This window comes from Saxophila tyrrhenica (assembly GCF_035928015.1).
Source record: "Saxophila tyrrhenica strain CCFEE 5935 chromosome Unknown scaffold_29, whole genome shotgun sequence".
Taxonomy (NCBI): domain Eukaryota; kingdom Fungi; phylum Ascomycota; class Dothideomycetes; order Mycosphaerellales; family Extremaceae; genus Saxophila; species Saxophila tyrrhenica.
The window spans coordinates 59,455-82,490 of record NW_027041761.1 but is presented as its reverse complement, the minus strand read 5'-3'; the positions used below and the strand labels follow the sequence as shown (position 1 = coordinate 82,490).

Sequence of the window (23,036 nt, the reverse complement as noted above, 5' to 3'; positions counted from 1 at the left end):
CTTGCGCTGACGGAATGTATAGGAAGTGTGCTTTGCTTTTCATTTGAAGGTGTTGTGGGATGGTGAGACGCTCGTTCAGCTGGCAAAAGCTGGGTGCTGTATGCTGTGCATCCGATGATCAAAGCGCAAAAGCCCTGCTTCGCGTGACGAATTGATTGAATCGTACTGGTGAGCCATGACATAGCTAGCCGCGTAGTTGAATGCCTGCACAAGGCACAAGACCGCATCGGGCGGCAGGAGACGTATGTCCAGTTTGCCAGTCCTCGCGAAGCTCGTCGACGAGCCAAAGCATACCCACAGTTGAGCTGCTGCTTGTTGGTGATGGCGGTGTCAGAGAAGCGAGTGTCCCTCAACACTACAGCGACGTGTCCATGGAGAGCTGACAGGACGGTAGACCCCCTTCGTACACCTCCATATCACGGGATATTGTGAGGAGACACACATCCCGAGGCAATTGGTTTGCCACGTCGCCGGAAATTCGGCTTATCCTATTCACCTCGTGGGACACATCGGGCCGACGGCTCTTGCCAGCCTCCGTGATACGTATCATACAAATGGCCAATGCGGTATCACCACGTTCGACGTCATCTCCCGTACTGCGTACAACAGCGTGGTCAGGGGGTGTAGTGGCCTTCTCCACGCCTGCGGGGACATCCCGATCGCGCTCGACGGCAATCAGATTGATTCGAAGACGCGGAGGGTGATAACGGGAACCATCCACTTCCATGGGAAGTACAAACCTGCGGTACTACGAGATATCGGCTAAGGACGAGGACATCGACATGTAGCAAATTGCTGTTCGGTGGTCGAAATCGGGTGGGGCCCGAGTCGTGCGTTGCTGCCGAACGCAAGAGCCGACCAGAACACATGGTTGATGCGGCAAGCGGTCGAAATTAAGCTTAGAAAGGAAATGTTGTGCCTGTTGCTGCAGACGGGAATAGAGTTCGTCACGAGCTGGCGCGTCTTCCAAAGCACGATAATTCGACGAATTCACGGTTTCTGATCAAGAGAATGATTTGCTTGGGAACGAGTGGACGTGTGGCCGGCAACAACGAACATGCATACCAGCCAAACCAGGTCTGACGTAGTCGGTCGTCTCGAGCCCGGCCGAGCACAGCAGGCAACGACCTTGGTCGCACCTGGTGCAACGTCAGCTCATTTTTGTCAGCAACATGGTTTGACTGTCAAGAACAGAGACAGTAATGCCACTTGATACATTATTTGCAGAACACGAAGACCCCCCTGAACATGAAGAGACCCCTCCCCCCCCCGGCCGTCACTCAGTCAATGCTATCTTCTTCGAGATGCAAGCATCAATCGCACGGTTCATCGCCAAATAAGAGCTCGAGAGTGCTTCGCTGACCCACTTTCCCAATGTCCATCTCCGGTACCCCAACATCGACATTTTGACGACGACTCATTCCAACAAACAAAGACCTCTCTATATGTCCTCGTGCTCCGCGCCCCCTTTCCGGATGGCACGACTCACGAGTCTCTACATCAAATCTCTGCCCTCTTGACGGATTGTCCACCACTGACTAGACGTTTCTAGTGGCTCGTTGCGACACATCCTCAGTTGAGATAATTTCGGGGTGATTCGCAGAAGTCCTTGGCCACTCATCTTCGCAAATATCAGCATGGTCTACTCTCTCACGTGGAACTTTCACTCACCTACCATGCCAGCTGATGGACGTCATGCCGCTTGCTTCTCTCAAACGTTGGTCGATGTATTCTTGGAAGGTCGGGTCGTCTCGCGTGTCGTCACCTCTGAGATTCCTCAATCCGGGAAACCCGGAGAAGACTTGCTCGAGTCGTTGAGCCGGCATTTGAGACCGTTGCGTCTGATCGTTTCTAGCCATGGCTCCCTGATGGAAGAAGAGCGTTCACCTCTGCTCCGCTGGGAATGGCGAGGGGTTCCGCGACGCTTATATAGCCGCTCAAAACCCGTCTCGGTTGACCGCAGATGACGCCAAGCGTGGGTTGGAATTGCGACGTGACTGCGAACGGTTCAGATCTTGCAGGGCCAGGTAGTGTAGACGGCGGATCGTCGGCGATCGGACAACTATGGACCGCAGACCTTACGAAGAGTGCTCCTGCTGCAGCACTATTCGCGCGAGTGGGTGTAACGTGCATACTAGCATCGCTATGATCGACGATGCTTGAACCGAATCCCTCCGCTCTCGTTTCGTATTCATCACATGAGTACAGGCTTGGATTAGTCGCGCTGATCTGAGATATGATAACGTTGCGTGGAGAGTCGGCCGCACCGCGGCACTCACCCACATCTTCTTGGATTGTTCGGCCAACGACCATAGTCTGATCCATTTTAGAAGCATTGTGGACCAGGGAGCATGTAGACCTCTCTTGGTAAGAGAAGTACAGCTGCAAAAGGTAGTAATGGTCGTTCATAGCGTAGGTGAGGTCTAAACAACCTGTGTGGGCCGCGCACGGCGCTCCCGTATTCACTCCTCCCGGCTGTAGGCGACCGCTGCTCGGCGGCGGAGCTATCTCTCGCTCGGTCATCAGCCGCAGTCCATCCTTGCTCTATTATCCCCCATCACAGATTTCCTCAGTAGGCCATTGCTGATGGACGGCCTCGCGGAGGTCTGCCCACCATCTCCTGTTCGTCCAGTATGACATGGCGCCACTGTACATCCAAAGGTGAAGCCTCCTCTATCAGCCGAGCACTCTTGGTGGCGGAGCACGGCTGGGACTGTATCTCGACATGGCCAGGTCGAGGGTCAGTCCCCTTGGCGGCCCAGTGACTGGGAGAATATAAGGAGAGTTGTGCGCCGCCTTGTGCGCTTTTTTATTCGATTAGTTCTCAGCAGCTTCGAGCATACACGTCTGAATTTTGCACAAGGAGGGCATCGTTGCATACTGACGTGGGTTCAGCAAGTATGGTCCGTTTGCACGCTAAATCTGCGGCTTCGGTGAGTGCCTCGAACGGGCTCCGTGGTACATAGTGTCTGACATACTCTAGTTCTTGCAGAAGAGGGAAGGTCCAGAATATGGTTCAGCGACCAATCTGTCCGAACCCACCGTGAGAGCTCTACACCACCTCGGAAGATGGTTTCCGTTTCCGGTATCCCTGTTCGAAGACATGGCCCAGAACCATCTGTGGTTCTCCGGCTCATCCGCCGCAGATATCTTTGTCCCCGGAACGCGCGATGGAGACTCGGACCTGGACTTCTACACGCACTACAACAAACAATGCGTAGGTGGAAGTATGCGGCTTCTCGAGGCGCAAGGTGTGGTGTGGGAAGACCCGTTCGACCAGATTCAGACTCTACTCGATGCCAAAACGCCGATATGCATCCACATGCATCGGGCCAAGGTTCTGGGCATGTATTACAAGGAGCCCCCTTCCCAACAACTCGGTGCCGTACTGCAATCAATATGCGGCCTCCTTGATGGCCGTCGAGCTGACAAGTCGATTTCTGAGAAAGTTGGGGAACACGGAACGCTCACTATCGACGGCCACGACTTCGAAGGGTATGGACTTGGCACCTCTCTTGTCGCCGGCCATACCACCTACGGCAAGAAAACGAAAGTCCAGCTGATCTTCGCAAAAGGCCGCACTCCGTTAGAACATATAATGGCCTTTCACGCATCCCACGTGCAGTGTGCGATTACGCCGTACGGGATGTTCCATATGTATCACGAAAAAGCAGTGCAGCAGCGCGCTTATCTCTGGTCGGACAACCGTCAGCATCCAGAGGGTGTCCTCGCTGCCGTGGCAAAGTACAAGAAGCGCGGTTTCAGCTTCGACGAACGCCACACCCACAAATGGACCAATGTCATCATCCATTGGCTCGGACATGACGGCAGCAGATTGTTTGAGTTCAACCTGCCTTTGCCGTTGTCAGCGGGTATGGATGAAGAGCGCCGAGAGGAGTTCAAACAGCTTGCGTGGCGAGAGGAAGGAGGCAAAACTCGAACGCTCACAACCGGCCGAGACGAACCGGGGTGGGAACCCGACGACCGGAACAATGAAGAAGAGTTCTTCCAAAACCGGGCCATGTTGGACAAGTACCTTCCCGGAGGACTCGCGGGGGTGGATACCCATCCCTGTGAACTCCCTGCGTTCTCGCCTATTACTATAGAACTTCTGCTCGCCTGGAGGATTTTCAACGCAGCTTAGGTCGGTGTCGGAGAAGTTGTTCGGAACATCGTTCACCCAGCGCTGTGGAGTATCCTTTCACCTCTAACCAGGGCGCCGCTGCCAGCCAATACAACCTCATCATCCATTTCCTTCGATATGTCGGAATAACTTTCGGCAACCTCTGGCGTGGTGTCTATAGCATCCTGTCGAGGAGGTTTCACAATTTCGCGGAAGATTCGAAGATACCTTCCCGTTCGAGATCGACAAGAGTGATCTCGCTCAAGGAGCTGCATCCCCCCTCTTGAATCTTGATCAACTCATTCGAATGTCAAATCCAGATCGTCATAATAGGGTCCAGAGCTTTGAGCATTCCAAAGATGTGTGCTGCTCCGACACGAGATACATTTGGCGTATCAAGCACCGGGTCCATCTTGCACCGATGGGAGGCTTCCGGACATGCTGAATTTGCGCAAGGCACAAAGCAATAAGCCACCGTACTGTTTCAACACAGTGTCAAAGACCGGACCAGCTGCGACAAGCTGAAGTGCAGTGAGTCAAAGAAGGTAGGTCAGTCCACGCTAGAAAAACTAGCTACGTAGTTCAAGCGCGACGACGGTTAGCCCAGAGAGGGCTGTCAGGCACCGCCGCCCACGCGACACGGCCACTCGTTGATACGGTATAATCACGAGCGCTCAGCCTGCTTTGTTGCCACCATCGTGGCAGAGCTGTGTGTTCAATTTAATGACGGGACCTGTCTACCAGACTGTGGACGGAGCTCAGTACGCTTTGAATAAACTCCATGAGCGATGCGATTCCCACGTGAAGCTCGTGTCTCTCGGCAATGTTCGATTTCTATCGCTTCTGTCGGACGAGACAGCAGTCAATGCGGTCTATCGCACGCTGCTAATCATTTTTCGTTGAATGACCCGCACTGTCAAGCCAGAATGACGCCACGGCAGGAACTCGCAAGCTGCGAGGGCATATATCTCACTTCAACCCCACTTCGAGTCTTCTCATCACATTGTCTAATCTCGGAGCTCATCAAAACATGCACAGAGCGACGTCCAAGATGGTCCACCGTGTAGTTCTCGCCATCTTTCTGGCACGTGGCTTGTACAAATCGAGATCATTTGCGCAGAATTGTTACTACCCGGACGGCTCTCTCTCGATAGCAGGGGATGCAGCGTGCTCGAGTCGAGGCGGGCAATGCTGTCCGCTGAACTGGGAGTGCATGTCCAACGGGTTATGCTTTCTGGAGAACGCTGGGTACTATGGGCGATACACGTGTACGGATCCCGATTGGCAGTCGCCGGATTGCCCTCACATTTGCACGCATGACAATACTGCCTCGTAAGTACTACACAGAAGTCTGTCTATGGATATCTGATGCTTGCGATAGAGGCAACGAAGCCGTCAGTGGATCGGTTCCTTTCTACCTCTCGATTAGCCACGCGAATTTTAATAGCTCCATCCGTCGAGCCTGACCCCCTCTGCAGATACTACAGTGCTCCAACGGGAAGTGGTGCTGTGACGCAGATCGAGGCAAGGCAGATACAATCGCAAAGAGCCTACCCACACTGACACCCATTATAGTCAGCTTCAACTGCTGTACGGTGGCCGACACCAACTTCTTCGACCTACCGAAGCCGAGTCCGATCGCCTTTATCTCGACCGTCCCTTCGCCTACCTCGACCCTGAAAGTGCTCAAAACGCCCACCGTGGCCGATGGTATCGACGGGCGTATTAGTGGCAGCCGTGACGGGGCTGACCTTCCGCAGGTAGCACATTCCTTCGCTCCCGTACCACAGTGAGCCAGCTGTCTACATCAGCGTCTGGACCGCCATCACGGACGAAGGCGTCCACCTTGCACTCGGTGGCCACTCGTGTCAGCGTCCGGACTAATGAACGTGGCTCCACCTCCACCGTAACGCAGGTCGTCACCGTAACCCCGGCTGCCGATGGAAACCACCCAGCAGCTGGCGGAGATACCGTAAATCGTGGTCACGTCATCGGCGCGGCGGTCGGCGGAATCTCTTTTCTCATTCTCGCGTCGGCCATTGCTTACTGCGTCCGCATCAAGCGTCAAAGAAAGAAACGCAACGAATGTTACAGAAGGGAGGATGTTGCTGAAATGTGTGGAGCTGGACCTCCTTCTGGAGCACTTCAGTCGAAAGAGATTAGCAGCAGGAGCGAGCTCGATGCTCCACGGGACAGTTCCAACGGACCGCCTCTGAGCACATTGTCGCGTCACTACCCCATCCCAGAGGCGGAGCAATTGGCTGCGCCTCGAGGGCAGACGGCGGAACTGCAAGGTAGTATGCCGGCGAGAGGTGAGCTGGTTTGACCGGTGGATGAGGTCAGGCATTTGCGTAGCGTTTACGAGGAAAGTGTGTTTGTCTGATCCGTCGGAACGCTGGTGTTAGATAAATGAGGAACGATAAAAGGAATTGCAGGTGTCGAGAACGCCCGTATGATTAGCTCACGAGAGTAAGCCGCAATACAATAGCCCAGACCAATGTCTCCGTCGAAGCTTCGGATACCGTCCAAAAAATTTGACCCTCGCGGTCGAAAGACGGCAATTCGTGCCAAACGCAACTGCAAGTCGGACCATCAGTAGAGAAGGCTTGTTCTCTCTACAAATCGACGAGTGTGGTGCACGTTGGATAATGGAATGGCGCATGGAGGCTGGAAAACTAACATAGCCACCAAGGGAAAGAGCACGATGTAAGCATATGCGAGATATCTTGAAGAATGTGGGATCGCGTTCCGTCAACGTGGTCTTTCCGTGACGAAAAGATGGACTCCACCAAATGATCACCGTTCTACGAGGGCGTGTGGGGATGCATGGTATTCAGGAGTTGCTTCAGGCGGATCATCTGGTACATAGAGAGGTTAAGATGCACACTGAAGTGGGGGGAAACCGCGTCCCCGGCGGCTTACTACACCGGCAGCATTTGCGAGTCCTCGAGCCCGTTTTTCAATCCTCTGCAATAGCCCTACAGACTGTGCATCCGCCACAGAACTTCGATCTATCTCAGCCATTCCAGAATACAATCCACCGTATCGTGTCGACTATTGAGACGCTGGTGGGCAGCCCGGTGACTCCACAGTCTCGAAGCTGGCGTCGAAAGCGTCGATCTCTACTACGATCCTCCCATAGAAAAGTTCTTTGCCCACCTTGTCGCAAACTGCGTATCTCCACGAGTTACTGTACTTGAAGTCCTGGATTGCAAATGCGATCGAGTATGCGTAAGCAATGAGGTCTTGCATACACCCGTCCGGCCGGCTCCCCTCCAGTCCTTGTGCTTGAATCTTGACTCCTTGCACAATGGTGAATGCGAAATCACCCTCCTCGTCCCTCTTGGCTCTCGAGGTTTCGGGGTCGCTACCGAATCCAGCGACGGCATGCGAGCCATTCGTGTGAATGTACAGTGAAGTGTCGTCCCGACGAACGTTCATTTCATGCGCTTGTCCGTTTTTCAGGTGAGTGCTTGGCTTCCCAGTATCGGTGGCACGGATTTCCATCCGTTCTTCGGGCCTTTGCGAGCCCCGTTGCTCCGAGGGAACGCCTCTGCGAGCATTTGCAGCCGAAGTAGTGATAGAACCGTTATTTCTGGCCTCAGTCACCAAGTGGTAATCTTCGGCGACTGTCGCGATGCTTTGGAGCATGTGGGACAGGAGCCGCGCCACACAGACACTTTGGCTCGCAACAAGGTCACCCGCGACCCTCTCTATGCAACCTTCGTAGAGGCTGAGCACCACATCGTTCTTGTCAATTTCGGAAACCGCTCTGTAACTGGACGAAGCACCCGAGATGTTGGTTTCTGTGCCAAGCGTCAGGCGAACGAGCCATGTAAACACTGGAGCTGCGCGCAGCACTCGTCTCAGCATGATACGTTGATCGTTATGTATTTGAACCGTTTTGACGGCTTGCATTAGGATCGAGACTACAGGCTGTCTTATACATTTCGTGAGCAGACGCGGACCTCCAGCGGCATACCCGAGGAACCCTTCTGCGACCCCCCTGGTCATGCATGTTCCAGCCTTTTTCGCAGGTGCACCGCTTTCGGGTGTACGTGATATCCCCCTTGGACCAAAAGGCAAGGTGACTCTACACAACCCGGTGCAGTCTAGTTGAGGTTCTCGCGATACCACGCATGACAGCCTGTTCTGGCCAGTCTCCTAGTCGAACTATTTAACTTCCTCGGGCGACCGAACAGTGCAACACCTAGGGCTGCGAGGGGCCAGCAGGACTTCAAGTGGGTTTTGTCTCAACTCGCTTAGGGTGGAGAGTCGAGAATGACGCCACAACGACATGAGTCCACGCAGATTTGCCGGGGGAAGGGGTTCGCTTTCGCCAGGTAAGCGTGTATCAGATGGTCCGCAAAGATGGTTGGTGTGATGTTGTGAAACCGTGTATATGTAAACCTGGGTCTGCTCTCGCCCCGACAGCGGGGGGTCATCGAAGCGCTCGTTCTCAATGTACGTCTTACGACTGCACGTATGGTTGTCATTGCTCACCAGTGCAATCGCCGACTTCTCATTGACCGAGGACTACTTCGCAGAAGGCGACTTCTTTGACAGATTTACGTTCTGGGATAGCCGCGATCCGACTCATGGCTTCGTTCAGTATCAGGCGAGGGAAAACGCCCAGGGGTGGCTCATCGACAGCACGGCAACGAAGGCCCGAATGCGGGTGGACAGCGACAGTTTCGCTTCACAGGGGCGAGCCAGTGTACGTATCACGAGCCGATCGTCATATCAATTCGGCCTTTTCATCGTCGATATCGAACACATGCCAGGAGGGATTTGTGGCACGTGGCCCGCTTTCTGGATGGTCGGTCCGGATTGGCCGACGCACGGCGAGATAGACATAGTGGAGGGTGTAAATACTCAGGAGACGAACGCCATGACATTACACACCGGCCCAGGCTGCTCGACCGACACGGGACAGTCGGCGTACAACGGCTCGCTCGCGCTGACGGATTGCAGTAGCTGGCCCGAAAGCAACGAAGGCTGTCAGATTGCCGCGAGGGACACGATGACTTATGGAGGGCGTTTCAACGATATTGGCGGAGGGATTTACGCAACGTGGTGGACAAGCACTGCGATCTCGGTGTACTTTTTCCCCCGCCACGTCATCCCGCCAGATGTGCGGGAGGGCTCACCTGACCCGCAGCTCTGGGGCAGTCCGCTGGCACAGTTCCGTGGGGACTGTGACATGTCTACATCTTTCCGAGACTTGCAGATGGTCTTTGACACTACGTTCTGCGGAGATTGGGCGGGTGCGGACTGGGTGGGCGGTCAGTGTGCCTCACGGACCGGGCAGACCTGCGAGGAGTACGTGGAGCAGAATCCAAATGCTTTCACAGAGGCATACTGGTCCATCCGAGGCCTCAAAGTGTACCACGAGGTAGCCGGAGTAGCAAACTCGTCTGCAGGGACGCCATCCCAGTCGAATGCAGGTACTGGAACGCGTGTATCCGCTAGACGGAGCACGGGTGCTGAGATCACGAACTCGTCCTCTATCAGTCTCCCGAGCAGTACAAGCGCACCTTACTCGAGCACAGTGAACAGCTCGAGTGCATTTTCGAGTTCTTCGTGCCACTGACGGCTCGGCGGGTCACGGCACTGTAACGAACGACCTCGAACCCCACCAACTCGCAGATATGATTGCCCGTTCAACAGCGCCTTTCAAATACTTTGCGTGTCCGCGAAAGACCAATTCGGCAAACCGAGCTGCGTACCGAGGTATATTGAATGTTGCCCATTCGTAGTTTTCAAGCGCTGGTCTTCTTTGAGAGCTACGAAAGAATGAGAGATGTTGACTCCTAGTCTCGGGTGGACGTACTCCGGAAGAGGAGCATAGCACGATCGATCTATAGCCGTTGTATCCTGTGATGAGAATTTAATAGTGTAGTTGCTCCCCGTGTCGGTGGGTGACGTGAGCATGCTGGACCACGTGACATGAATGCCCGACTAGCGATGTGCACGGCAGTGAAATCACGTGACTGAGAATGGACGAATCGTGGTCCGATCAAGGCCTCGTGCGTTGACCCGTAGTCCCATTCAATCCTACCGTAACGTGAGCACTATAGAAGACCATCTGCTGCTGCACCGTTGTCGAACTGGTGCGCACGGCATAACTCCCGCCCACAACTCCGTTTCGCAGCAAGCGAGCGGCAACTTGATCGATTCTGCGCAACCCGGAGAAACGGCACTTCTGGCCTGGCTGTACGATCTATGCTCGACAGCTAATAGGTTAGACACAACGTGCGCTACCACCAGCTAGGTCTCGAAGTACGACCTAGGCTACCCGCCGTGGTAAGTCAGATTCAAGTACGTCATTGATCGCGGCTGAAACCACGTCCAAAAAGGTGTGCTTGTCCAAGAAAACGTCATCCTGGTGCCAGTCGCCAGTGTTGTCGGATGAGTCGTGCTCACTCCCGTGACGACAGTAGTACCGGTGCCCGAGCGATTTGGCCATCAGGTCAAAGCCGACGTTGACCAGCCCTGGTGGTTGTATCTCTACGATCGCCGATCTATGGGGTAGGAACATCCCATGCGTTAAACCAGCTCCATGTACGCCGACTAGGATGTCCGTAGAGTGCGCGATCTGGATCTGATCAGCGAGGTCTAGCTCGGCGAAGTCCACAAGACGGATGGTCATGTGCGGAAATCTGGCCTCCAACGCCTCGAGATACTCGACTTTCTGGAGCAATCGGCGGCTCTTTTTGCGATCGACGAATGTCAACACAAGCTGCCTTGTCGATCTGGGCGCGCTGTTCGCAATCTGGTAGAAGTACAACAAGCGCTGAGAAAAGGTCTGCAGGAGGACAGACTCGCCGCAGTTGTAGCTGACCCATTCGGCCTGCCAGAAAGGATTACTACTCCCGGCGAGAGGAATAATGATGTTGCTGTACCAAGATGCTGTTGGAGGCAATGTTGAGAATCTGACCGGTGGCTTGTGAGCATATAACGACCATAGGTCAAAATACGGCCCGTCCGGATGATCGTCGAGTATCAACAGCTGTGTTGTCCGTGCATCTTCATCGGTGAAGCTTGGGAGTCCAGTCTGTGGATTCATAGTCTCACGCAAGATGTCCAGTGACATAGTTAAAGACATGATTTCCATCAAAGAATGCCACGTGTTGGCATGACCTTCTCGCTGGACGAGGATAGTATGATCTTCCACCTGATTGTTCCATCCTTCAGACCCTTGCTTTCGAATGTCCTCGAGTTCGATGTGATCTCGGAAGATGACACCAGGTCCTGTGTTGTACCAGTACACGGGGAACTGGTCAAACACAGGTATGCCACCGGCGGCATCTTCTTCCTTCCACTCCCGAAGCTCGCACCCTAGACGGATGGACTTCTGCGGCACGTCGATGCGAGCGGGTCCAGCGAAGCAGAGAACGTCAGTCTTCTCATATACGGTGTGACTCAGGCATGTCATGTTGGCGCTAGAACCCGAACCACAATATTCGGTGGCTCGATCGACGAACGCTCGAAGGTAACCCGCGTGAAGATGATCGTCGCATTTGGGACTGCTCCGTTGCTTCCTGTCCTCGGCGGGGGCTGGAGATGCGCTTGGTATACCCAGCTTGTCTGGAGTCGTCTTCGTGGCCGAATCCCAGGGTCGAAGGGCGATCGCACGTTGACCACTCGGTACCTGTAGGTACAAACCGAGACAAGCGACCAGGAACAAGGCGGCTGCAAGGTGCACGTGCCCCTTCGAGAGGCGAGCGCCGTTCAGCAGAAGCATGGTGACGGTAGGGGAGTGACGTTTTTGTAGTGGAAGAGTATGACGAAAGTTCTGCCGAACGCTCCAGTCGAACTTCTCGCGTACGTTCGAGCACAATTTTTCCACGTCGGCATTCGTGTAGTCAGGATGGCCTCGGGCTCAGTGACAGCTCTGCAGGTTGTGCCACGCTACGTTAGCTGCTATTCGGTGGCCATTTGGATTCGGGCAGTCAGACGCGGCTGAACGGCTGGTCTCCCGTGGGGCATCGGAGCGGGGAGGCTGCATGTCAACTCTCAGCATAGCTTCCGCATAGGTTGCGCATGGGACGCAAGCCAGGCCTGTCGCTGACGACATCTACAGGTACAACTTCGTGGCTTATCAACCCGACATTAGCTTCAGCAGTCCCTGGAATCTCCTTCTGTATGATGCCGCCCGGCACTTTGTCAGACGTGTACTCTCCACCATCTGGTATGCGCCCGTGGCGACCCCTATGAGGCTTGGTCGACCGCGAACATCCCGCAAAATGACGTGGTCGCGATGAGTTGTCCGTGTTACAGGCACAGACATCCACGTATGCATAAGCCAAAACGTACGCCCATGTGACCTTGGTCGACGTTCTTGGCGCGGCTTCATCTACTTGTCGGGCTACTCCTCGCTTCCAAACCGGCAGGGGGTCTGACTACGCAGTGAGGTGGCTATCACGTTCAAACAACAGCATCCGTGCCACGTCGATGTATGTCCGCGCACTGCCGACCAACCGCGCAGGATGCGTGGCACCACCGCTCACATGCGCGATCGGGGTGCGATCGGGTTGACCATGGTTTGCAGCCAGCAAGTATCGATGTCCTACGAAAGCGCCCCTGCGAGTTCGCCCTGTTCGCGAGGGCGCTGTCATCGAAAGCGTCGGGAGCATCTCCAAAGGCTTTGTGTCGGGGTGAGAGCGTTGGGAGGGCGGACCTTGAGGAATCCCCACCCAGACGTCCGAGCAGCTCCCTCGCCAGCCACTCTTTACAACAACGACGCGCCCCCAGGACCCCTTGAAACGCAGCGTGGTGCTGTAGGTCCACGTGCCCCAGGGGCAAGTTGGAGAGGTGGTCCCAGAGTCGCGCGAGAGGCGTTTCCTCGTAAACGATCATGAGCGAGCCCTTCGATGACCGACGCCACCATCGAAGTGGAAGGGTAGTTTGTGCCAAAGCGTACCAAATATCCTTCTCCGCACCATCGTCCATCGTGCATACTCTCCGCTTGGGCATGCCCACCACGACAAGGTACAAGCGAGACTTGAGTGCAAAGCTCCTCAGTCGACTTTCAAGCGCTTCCAAGTGCCGTGTGTCCGGATCGAAGATGATGTTGAGCTTGAGGCGAAGCATTTCCGAGAGAGTGACGCCGAGCTTCTTCCCTGATCTGCTTGCCCACCTCCAAGATGTGAGTGCGACATGTCCTCCTCCCGAGACACCGTGTCGCAGCTGTTCCATTGGTAGCTTCATGTCATGTTCCGAGTCTCGGAAGGGAGAGTGAGGAGTAAGGGAGGGCTAACATCTCCGCTGTCCATGATCGGATCGCTTCGCTATGGTGCGTTTTGGTCTCTATCAAGTAGATTTATGAGCATGTGAGAGTGTGTGTAGGGATCCATTAGCTGTGTGTTATAGAAGAACCGTGACCACCTTCGCGGTGCGGGTAAAAACGGCTCGTGGCGCAGACCTCACTCGAGCCACCTAGAACCCTGGGAACGTCTTCCATTCCCAACGGCTAAAGGGTGTGTCTTCGATGAAGCGGTCATATGCCCGCAATTTGGTGATTGCAGACCAACTACTACCTAGCATGAGGAGGTCTCCCACGTCCGAAGTTGAACAATCTTGGCAGCCATCTCGTTCTAGACGCCGGGTACCCCTGCGCGAGCGTGCCGAACCGATCGCGCCACCCGTCACGCCCCTGATTCTCGCGTCGGCAAGCGTCCCTCCAACGCACTACGTACACAGAACTTTCTCAACAACATCGCGCCTTTCGCAACATCTACCGTCGCTGCTTCCTTTGCAACCTAAAGCATGACCTTACCTTCTAGCCCTTCAACCGGGCAGGAAGATCGATCCACTTCACCGCCAAACTACGACGGCACTCCGGATGGCTCTTTGACGGCCGACGACGGGCGCACCACCGACAGCCCCAGACCTACACGGGCGGGAAACAAACGTCGCCGAAGTTCTTCGCTTGATGAGGGGAGCGAACGTCAATTCCTCCGTTCACGGGTCGCCCACGCGAACAGGAACCGCCCTGCTGACGCGGACGGTCCGACATCGTCTGTACCATGCGTGTCCATGTCCATCGCATTGCCAGGCTCCTCCGATCCTTCACTGCATGTGGCAACGCTAGAACGAATAGAGGATGGCTGTCGCGTCGTCTTGACATTCGAGAAGGCCAAGACGGAAATCCAACTACCGTGTAGAAGACAAAGAACCTACATCGAAGCACTTTTAAAAGACGCGGGGCTCGAAGCCCATGCAATAAAGAAAGAGGCCAGCAATTTTAGGAACAAGATTAGGACAGCCATATGCGAAGTAAAAGTCGGAGACGACACAGACGAGGCCCATACAGCGAAGCGTGAACATTTCACAAAGGAGTACTGCCACACACTTCTGACGCTGCGAAGGGAACACAAGCCGAAAAGCAAGCTGGACCCAAATTGGCCGAGGTTCGAAGACGTCTGGACGGTCGTGTCTAACGCATATAAGTCAAGCAAGCACAAGATAAAAAAGTGCACCCGGGCCACAACCGTGTCTTTGGCCAGCGGTGGACAGAACAGGGTGTGAATGTCGGCTAACACAGGTAACATTACCATGCAGCCCCGAAGACCACGAGCCGACGACACGACAATCGTGCCATTCGCGTGGCGCTCACACCCTGCGGTCCGCACTCACCGCTCAGCCGCACAGGCGACCAGTCGCTCTTGATGCTCCGCCCGACTCCCGGCATCTGCACCGTGTCCGGACGGCGTGGATCGCATCCCGCAGTCGAGCCCATACCTCTCGATACGGGCGATTACACAAGCGGACCAGTATGCTGGTGTTACGCGAATAGGAGGCTGGCACTCGCTGTGCTCCGCCCGGAGGTTCCACGTCATCATTCGAGAGCAATGCAGGAACACCACTGTTGTGGGGCACACACGTTGACTGAAGAAGCTGTTTCCGCAAGGGAACCCATACCTGGCTTGGCTGGAGGCAGCCCCACATCCGAATGCGCAACAGCAATCTACCGATTTCGCTTCCAGGGCTGTACTCACTGAAGTTGGCAGCGAAGCATCGAAACTGGAGCGCGGAGGCACAGCGAATGCTGCAGAGGGAGGCCCGAATTCTACACGGAGCTGGTGTTGGACACTCCGTGGTCTGCCCCTTGTGATGTGCTGCCGCACATGTTGTTTGATTCCAAAATGCGCAAGGTCGGCAAACCGCTCCCGATGTCCTACCGGCACCGATACCGGACCAAAGCGCGCCGCGGGCAGCAATCTCACCAGATAACCATGGCGAGCACGACATAGGCAGTGGCGTCTTCTGCATAAAGCTGCAGCTATCAGTCACCAAGGGCTGTAAGCCTCGTGCACGGGATGGACCACCGCAAGTCCACGACACAGCTTTAGGCGTTGATTATGCGGAATGTCTTGCCGCAACCACCACATTCTCGCCAGCTATGCCTCGTGACGGTCGATGCTCGACCCCGGCAACCTTCCACCGCTCTTCCTCCACCACCACTTCGCGAAGACAGATTTCATTTCGTAGTGGCGAACCGACATGTTGTCAAGCCCGCCGGCAACTTTCTTGTGTCCTCGACGGCATGTAGTAGGAATGTGCAAGGGTTGTTAAGGCCAACGCGGATCCATGACCACAGGCATCAGCACCTGCAGACAGCATGAGCGGTAGAATTGGGTTGCGGCTCCTCGGTACCCGCAGAATCTGGATCGGGCTCTCTCCAACATTAGCTGTGCAGTCTCCATACTATGATTCTCGGAACCTCGAGGGGCTACTCTGAGGCGAGTTATTCTGGGTTACATAGGCCTTAGGTAGCGACACGAATATAGAGAGTATACAATGCACAGGACTGAGATAAACAAGTTGAGCGTCACCCCGCCGGCCTCAACACCACACAAACACGCGGTGAGGACACTGGCTTCTACACAGCATGAAAAGCATCGGATTTCATTGTGGGCCAAGGTATGGCATTATTCACTGCCGATGCCTCGTCCTGCACGAAGATGCAACTCCCGAGCTTTGCGCCCTAAGCAGAACACCCGACTCTGCCCATCCCCAGGTGTGAGGTGCCCGAGGGTGGTCTGTAGACGGTTGGCAAGTCTGATCATTGGTCCGAGTGAGGCCCCGCACAGGCTGCGAGGAAGGTTGGTGGAGCGATCCCAGGTTCGTTAAAACTCGTCATCGTCAACTTCTTCACTGTCGTCCTCACTATGCTCCTCTTCGTCACACTCTTCGTAGTCTCCATCCTCGTCATACTCTTCTTCTTTACGATCCTCCGACTCAGACTCGTCACCGTCTTCTTCATCGGCGTCTTCTTCATCGGCGTCTTCTTCATCGCCTGAGTCCTTATCCTCGTCTTCCGCTCCATCCTCCTCTTCCTCTTCCTCTTCCTCCTCCTCCTCCTCTTCCTCCTCCTCCTTGTCCTCCCGCTGATGGCAACGCTCCTCATTGTGGACGCAGGGACTCGTAGAGTCTTCTGTTTGCCTCTGAACCCCGTGAACCCCGCCCTCGTTATGATTGACGTCATCCTCGCCATAGTAAATTTTGCTTCTGTGACGCAGTCCGTAGCGTTCACTCGACAGATTGCTCCGAGCAAAGACGCCAGCGTCTAAACATCCAGGGATCGCATCGTTTTCGAATAAACCTAGGTCAGACAGCTTAAGCGATTCAACGCGAGTGATTTTCGAGGTTCGAGATCGCAATGGGTACGCCTTGATTCTCTCGTGTGAGGACACGGCTTGCTGAGAGGACGCTGTCACTGCCATTGGAGGACGCGACCCGGCACCGACTCTAGTCATCTCACTCGGACTTGGTACTGAAGAGGCAGGGTTTCAAGAAGGCGGTGTCGGCATACTCTTGTAGGGTGGCAATATCGATCGCAATTCTCAGTTGCTCGAGCAACTTTCCAAATGTAACCCTGAAAGTATGTGTATTTCATCTTCGTAGAGCCTTGACACGGAGCAATCTAAACCATCCGAGAGACATCAGCGTTTCCTCGAATCCCCCCTCCCCCCTTCCACTCAGAAGATCAGGCTGTCGCACACGACAGGAGGCCGAAAATAGCCGTCACGACCGCGGGGGACGGGTTTTTCAAGGCAAGGCGCGAGAACCGGGCTAACACCGATATGAAAAGTCCTGTACATGCGTGGCACGCACTAGAGGACAGCCTGGCCTTGGTGAGGCGACAGGTGAAGTTGCTTTAATTGGGAGCATCTTCGGCAATGGTAATGAGCGCACACGGGAGTCGTTCCAGTGTTGCGTCAGCATTCTTCTTCGATGAGGAGAGCCTCGACATGATAAGGTATTACCGGGCCAATGCTAAACTCGTTCCGTGTATCATATCAAGCACCAGCTCATTCACTAGCGCCGGGGCAACGCTATGAATCATAGACGTTGCTTGACGCCGAAGAAGACCCGAAGAACAACAACCGAGAAAACGAGGGCAAGACAAGGGCCGGATAAGGGTTGCGAGTTACGATAGCGTCCGAGCTTACTTCAGATGTTGTGTCGTTCCCCATGTCTCGGCACGAACAGGTCAGCCGCCTCGCGTGTGCCAAGCTTCCTAGTACCGAAGTATAAGTCGACTTCACCTGTCGTCGATCCTCTTCAGCGACTGGTCTGCCGCGAAAGCGACCCCTGGTCGCATCAACATGGCACGTGTCGCGGTTGATCCTGTCATGACTGTAGAGACTGGAAATATCCGCACACACGCATTCTTTGGGGTGCGGTCCAGGTAAAAAAGAAACGCAGAAAACGAGTGCCATCAGGCGTACTCTACTCGAAGGGTGGTTTCTCGGTGACACAGCTTCTGCAGCGTTCCAAGAGTGCCAGAGAGACGGCGTGAGGTTTTGCCGGGCGGAGAAGACAGACTTGCTGTGTAACGGATCGCCTTTTGCCTACATCGAAAATTTCCCGCACAAAAGCTAGGCACGACTGGGTTCAATGTCCCATCGAGCCCAAATCAGGGAAGTCTGGGCGAACAAGCGCGGAAGGAACATACTGAACCAATCAGGTTCGGTCGAAGTCTTCAAGCATGAGTACTGCGAACCCTGCTTCCGCGTCGCCCGTGTACAGTGAAGTGCCGGCTGCTCCTGACAGAAAGTGGTTGCTGCTCCCGGGCATGAGCGCCTGCAATTCTCGCGCGTCGCCTTCGTAACTGGCATCGAGAGAATTCCGAGTCCATCGTCCGGGCTTTCTCAAAAGTGGATTCAGCACTGCCCTCGAATTTCCACGGCAATGTCCCAGCCGTCAGACTTCCATAAAGACAAGTCTGGATGCTCTGTTGCCGTTGCTCTGCCACGGGAAAGAGTAATCAAGACAACCGATCTTGTCCATGTCCGTCGATCTCGATCCATTGCAGTAAGGATGATGGACAGTCTCACCTCAGCATCATGTCGCCAGCCATGGACGCGAAGTTCGATCCAGAAACACCCTCACGGTTCCGGACAACCACGATGTTGCAAACTCCGAAGTCGCCGCAGTCGGACCTATGCCTCGGACTATCAAAGAAAATGGGGCGCTACGACTTGCTGTCGAGACAGAGTTGGTGCAAGCACTCCAACTCGACGGACCGGTCTACACCTCGTCACCGCCTGCTTCATCGGCTGGATCAGGAGATGCGAGGCGAAGAGCCGCCAGAGACTACAGCTTACGTCATGTGCCCGCGGCAAATATACACACACCACCAGAGATGGATCAGCCGGAGACGGCTGCTCCCAAAGGCCGAGTCCCGCTAGCCGAAGCAGACTTTAGCAGGCAGCGGTGGAGCACAAGAAAACCAGAGTATGGTTGGGCCGGAAGCTTCCGGCCAGTATATGCTAAGTACCACGGTCGAGGATATGGGTGCGGTCCCATGATTGACCTCTCTGAGAGAATAGATTGCCAAGAGACCACAAAGACTCTGGCACCGTCCCCAGCGGCGTTCCCGTGGAACAACAGAGCATAACTCGGATAACAGTCGATAATGACAGTTGATCTCTCGCGAGCTGCTTTACTGGTCTTGAACTCCCGGAGAGTACGGATTGATAGCTACAGAATTTTTCAGGATGCTAGAGCATTGGTACAAGATCATGTCAGCAAAGTTTGCACTTCCTTCGCAACGAGCGAAATCATAACTCGAGGGAAACAACGGCGGATATGTGAATCGACGAGCCATGTATTGATCGCCTCCGCAGCCTCCACGCCTCCTCATGACAGTGCCGGAAAAGTGCTAGACGCAATGCAGGCGAAGGGACCCTCGGGTGTGCGAGTACCGATAATATCAGGGGATGGCGCGGCGCGAACAGCAGAGCCTTTGAGCAAGGCGTCGCGATGGTTGGGAAGAGCGTAAGACCAGCTGAATGCCTCAGACTGCACCCTCGAGTGCTTTGAAGACCGTGTAGCAGCAGCTTCATCTCGCCACATTCACTTATCACACACGGGTCCCGCAGTAGGCTGGTTAGCTTCCGTTGGTGCCGTGTCTCCAGGACTACCCCGACAGATATTAGACAATTAACCGCCCGCTCTGGATCGATTCCTGCGAGCGACGGCCGTAAACCAATACAGATCACTCAAGGATCACCCTTGTTGATGCGATTGCTGACGGTCCTCAGCTCCGAGCGCTCGCCGTGGCCCCACATTTCCCGTTCGCGGGGGAAAGCACGAGGTTATCGAGCCCCAATGCTACATGAGCCGTCGCTCAGCCATTATCCACCTGGGGGGGGAGGGGGGGGGGCCTTCCTCGAACACGCGCAAGAGGCGCCGACCAACGTGCTCACTGTTCTTCGCACAGGCAGGCAACGTGCATGCTCTCAATATAGCAGTACCGCCGCTCAGCATTGCGAATGCTTGCGGGGTCACGATGTTGTGGAGTCATCCCGAAATCATCCTCACGCACATGTCACGGTACTGCTTGTGACCAGAGTTGGGGTAGCTGTACGCTTATTAGCAAGGAGAGCGCACGTCAAAGCTTACCAGTACCACAACCCGACTGCGGCATAAGTGCAGGCTCCTGGTACATGGGTGGTCACGGGACTTGTTGCGCGTTTCGTACATGTTGGCAACTACGTTGGGGCTTCTTCCCCTTACAATCGACTCTCCAAGACGCACTTTTTCCTAATGTTTCTCTGAGTGCTGCACCGGTACGCGCTGCGGTAGAAGCTGTCCAGTATTGGAGACCACGGTAATGTAACATTCTGACAGCACCACCACTTGATGCACCTGATCTCACAAGCCGTAGGTCCATTCACCGTCCTCTCTACCGGTACGCCACAGTCGTGTACTAGATGGTGCCACCGAGCAGGAAGTCAAACAACATGCGATATCTTTCCCCTGTCTTGGCCACGAGCAGGTCAACGCTCCTCACACTGTCCCAGGTCGTCGTATGAGACATGATGTCGCCTCTGGGTATGAATCTGAGCCGGTCCCCAGATTTTATGAGGCTCACGGGCGCACCCACGATCCTTTCCGCAACCCAGCGCACGTCCGATATCTTTCCCAGCGTGGCGCTAATCCTCTTGGTCAGGAACGAGCCCAGTTCTGTCTCGAACTTCGTCTGCTCGAAGCTGGACGGCATCTTGTGCTTAGCCGCGCACGTGGAGCAGAGCGTGATCGCGATTGCGTTCTCGTACGTGTCCACGGTTGGGGCAAATGCTGATGGCACGACGCCGTTCGAGAACTGGATCATAAATGTGGTCGTGCACCAGTCCTGAACGCACATGGCGAAGAAACAGCCCCGCACAATGGGCTCAGGCTCGACCGCGGTTGTGCCAAAAAGCCTCTCCGGCTCTTCCAACTCGTTCTCGTCGTCGCCGCTGTCGGAGTCCTGAGCCATAGCTTCATTCCGTCCGTTGTCCCCGGTCCCAATGCTCCCTGGCATCTCGAATGTGGTCCAATCCTCAACGGTCGAACTCGACGACATGCGGTCGTCTTTGGGCCCAACGCAGCGGCGTCCCGTGAGACCATCCAAGGTGCATGGTACAGCAACTTGTACTTCGCGGAACGCAAGATCATCGTGCTCTCCTCCCCATTCGGCCAGGGATGGGGCATTGCTGCTCGAGTGCGGTTGGTGACCATTGCTCTCCATGGCGCCCATCAAGCGATGGGGAGTGGGGCCTTCGATGATGTTGGGGCAGGGTACCTCCATAATCGCATCCTCTCGCTCTATTGTGCTCGCGATTCCGCTCATCTGGAAGGTTGTGTATTGGTCTGGATAGTGACAAAAGTCCACGACAAATCGCATGCAGCGAGAGAAGATCGATCAGATGGGCTGCATTCCGACGCAATACTTGACTGTGGGCTACATGCGAACCGCGGGCGGGACCAGGGCGTTCAAGAAGGCAATATGGCGGCCGCTGAAACTGACTCGGACTAGGGTGTGCGTGAGGCGAAACTTCCGTGCTGGCGGAACGCGAACGGTGTTTCTTCCCGACGTGTTCGAAGCTTCGTTTCATCACAAGTCGCTCGGATCGATATCATGGTAGCAATCGATCGTTCCGCGTAGCGCAGGGGCTCAGTCTGCAGGTCGAAGCTCTCGAGCTGCACCCTCCGATCCCTACAACAGACGCTTTCCTGCCGTGCTGCGTTGAGCTAGTGAGCCTCGAGGCTCGGTTTGTGTGTCACACCGCCTATTGATATGTGATCCGTGGCCGACGCCAAAGCTCTAACTTACCTACCGATTTTACAGGGCGCTCCTTTCCGGGGATCTTCCCATATCCTCTCCACGATTGGTCCAGGCTAGAACAAATGAGGCTGATTGAGGAACGAGCTCATGGCCTGTGTTCGCAGACTTGATGAACACGAAATAACGGATGCCTCTCGAAACGGAGTCGACCACTGTCAGTCCGTTCATTCGACAGTCGATGGCGAGTGGCGTTTTCTAAGTGGTGGAAGCGAGGGTGTTTGTGGATCTCCAGCAATATCACCGTTGCGCCACGTTCCACTGCGTGAAGGCGATCGTCCTCGGGGGATTCCGAATGATCGCCCCAGAAGGCATTTATCCGACGATCGGCGGTGCAACTTTGCTCAGACACAGTCGAACCGGCAGCCCCGGGATTGGGTTTTGTGATCCCGCCTCGGTGCTCTCGATCGACACGTGGAACGACAGAGCAGCGATTGTCATCAACACTGCGGCCCGACAGTATGACTGCGTGAGCGGCTGGGATATTATCAGAGGCTCAAATATCGCTTTGCGATCGTTTTGCAGGCTATGGCAGTGTTCAATGGTACTACAAGGTGCGGAAGGTCGACCTATCCTGCAACCCGTCGCGCGAGCCGACATCACCACGACTCTCAGCTCATTAACCACCGTTGTCGTTAAGCTTGCATACTGCACATAGCATATCATATGGCACTGCACATGCGATCTCCATGCACAAGTCCGGAAAGCTGATAGTGCACCGAGGTGATGTGTACGCCGATGGTCTACAGCATCACGTTCTGTTGGTACCGTGGTCGTGCATTGTAGCCGCATCCTCTATATACCTCCTTAGCTTCGGAATGGTCGCGTGCGCAGAACAGCAGCTAATATCCAGGTCTGTGACTTGGGTCCGATCATGTCCCATGGTGTGTATACAATTCTGCCTAGAGCTCGAGTCACGTCGGGCACCCCATGGCATCAACCCCGTCGAACTCCTGGCCCTCCCTGGCTGACGGCAGACAATGACTGTGGGGGCGAACGATTGGCCCTTGCGTTATCTGACGTTCGTTCCGCATTTGCTGTTGCGGATCTCCTCCATCACGTTTTCTGCGCGTTCGTCTTCTGCATCTTTCCGCGTGTCGTTCCGGCCAGTCGAGTTAGCGTCCAGGCAGGAGGCTGTTCCGAGTGAACTGGCTAGGACTGGCTACAGCCTCGGGCAGTTTTTGGCTCCAGGCTACTCACGAAATCGCGGTGAGGGCAGGAGCGTCGAAAGGGCCAGGATGGGGACCAATAGCATCACGGTGGACGGGGGTGATTGCGAACCTAGGTCTG

General features: G+C 55.1%; 7 protein-coding genes across 7 annotated transcripts; 3 read left to right on the top strand and 4 right to left on the bottom strand.

The window, feature by feature from the left end:
* Positions 1-2,900: 2,900 nt before the first annotated feature.
* Positions 2,901-4,144, top strand: LTR77_010983 (uncharacterized protein; the record flags this gene model as incomplete). The annotated part of the gene is made up of 2 exons (XM_064808198.1): positions 2,901-2,933; positions 2,984-4,144. 2 exons carry the CDS (start codon positions 2,901-2,903, stop codon positions 4,142-4,144), a joined length of 1,194 nt encoding a protein of 397 aa, XP_064653618.1.
* Positions 4,145-5,439: 1,295 nt separating this feature from the next.
* Positions 5,440-6,449, top strand: LTR77_010982 (uncharacterized protein; the record flags this gene model as incomplete). The annotated part of the gene is made up of 3 exons (XM_064808197.1): positions 5,440-5,455; positions 5,699-5,833; positions 5,884-6,449. The coding sequence occupies 3 exons, from the start codon at positions 5,440-5,442 to the stop codon at positions 6,447-6,449; spliced, it is 717 nt and encodes a 238-aa protein (XP_064653617.1).
* Positions 6,450-7,177: 728 nt separating this feature from the next.
* LTR77_010981 (uncharacterized protein) lies at positions 7,178-7,958 on the bottom strand (the record flags this gene model as incomplete). The annotated part of the gene is made up of 2 exons (XM_064808196.1): positions 7,178-7,929; positions 7,952-7,958. 2 exons carry the CDS (start codon positions 7,956-7,958, stop codon positions 7,178-7,180), a joined length of 759 nt encoding a protein of 252 aa, XP_064653616.1.
* A 446-nt stretch (positions 7,959-8,404) lies between these two features.
* On the top strand, positions 8,405-9,716 carry LTR77_010980 (uncharacterized protein; the record flags this gene model as incomplete). Its single annotated transcript, XM_064808195.1, has 2 exons — positions 8,405-8,466; positions 8,630-9,716. 2 exons carry the CDS (start codon positions 8,405-8,407, stop codon positions 9,714-9,716), a joined length of 1,149 nt encoding a protein of 382 aa, XP_064653615.1.
* Positions 9,717-10,393: 677 nt separating this feature from the next.
* LTR77_010979 (uncharacterized protein) lies at positions 10,394-11,870 on the bottom strand (the record flags this gene model as incomplete). Its single annotated transcript, XM_064808194.1, has 2 exons — positions 10,394-10,417; positions 10,449-11,870. The coding sequence occupies 2 exons, from the start codon at positions 11,868-11,870 to the stop codon at positions 10,394-10,396; spliced, it is 1,446 nt and encodes a 481-aa protein (XP_064653614.1).
* Positions 11,871-16,257: 4,387 nt separating this feature from the next.
* LTR77_010978 (uncharacterized protein) lies at positions 16,258-16,854 on the bottom strand (the record flags this gene model as incomplete). The annotated part of the gene is made up of 1 exon (XM_064808193.1): positions 16,258-16,854. One exon carries the CDS (start codon positions 16,852-16,854, stop codon positions 16,258-16,260), a length of 597 nt encoding a protein of 198 aa, XP_064653613.1.
* A 3,494-nt stretch (positions 16,855-20,348) lies between these two features.
* LTR77_010976 (uncharacterized protein) lies at positions 20,349-21,254 on the bottom strand (the record flags this gene model as incomplete). The annotated part of the gene is made up of 1 exon (XM_064808192.1): positions 20,349-21,254. The coding sequence occupies one exon, from the start codon at positions 21,252-21,254 to the stop codon at positions 20,349-20,351; it is 906 nt and encodes a 301-aa protein (XP_064653612.1).
* Between the last annotated feature and the right edge of the window lie 1,782 nt (positions 21,255-23,036).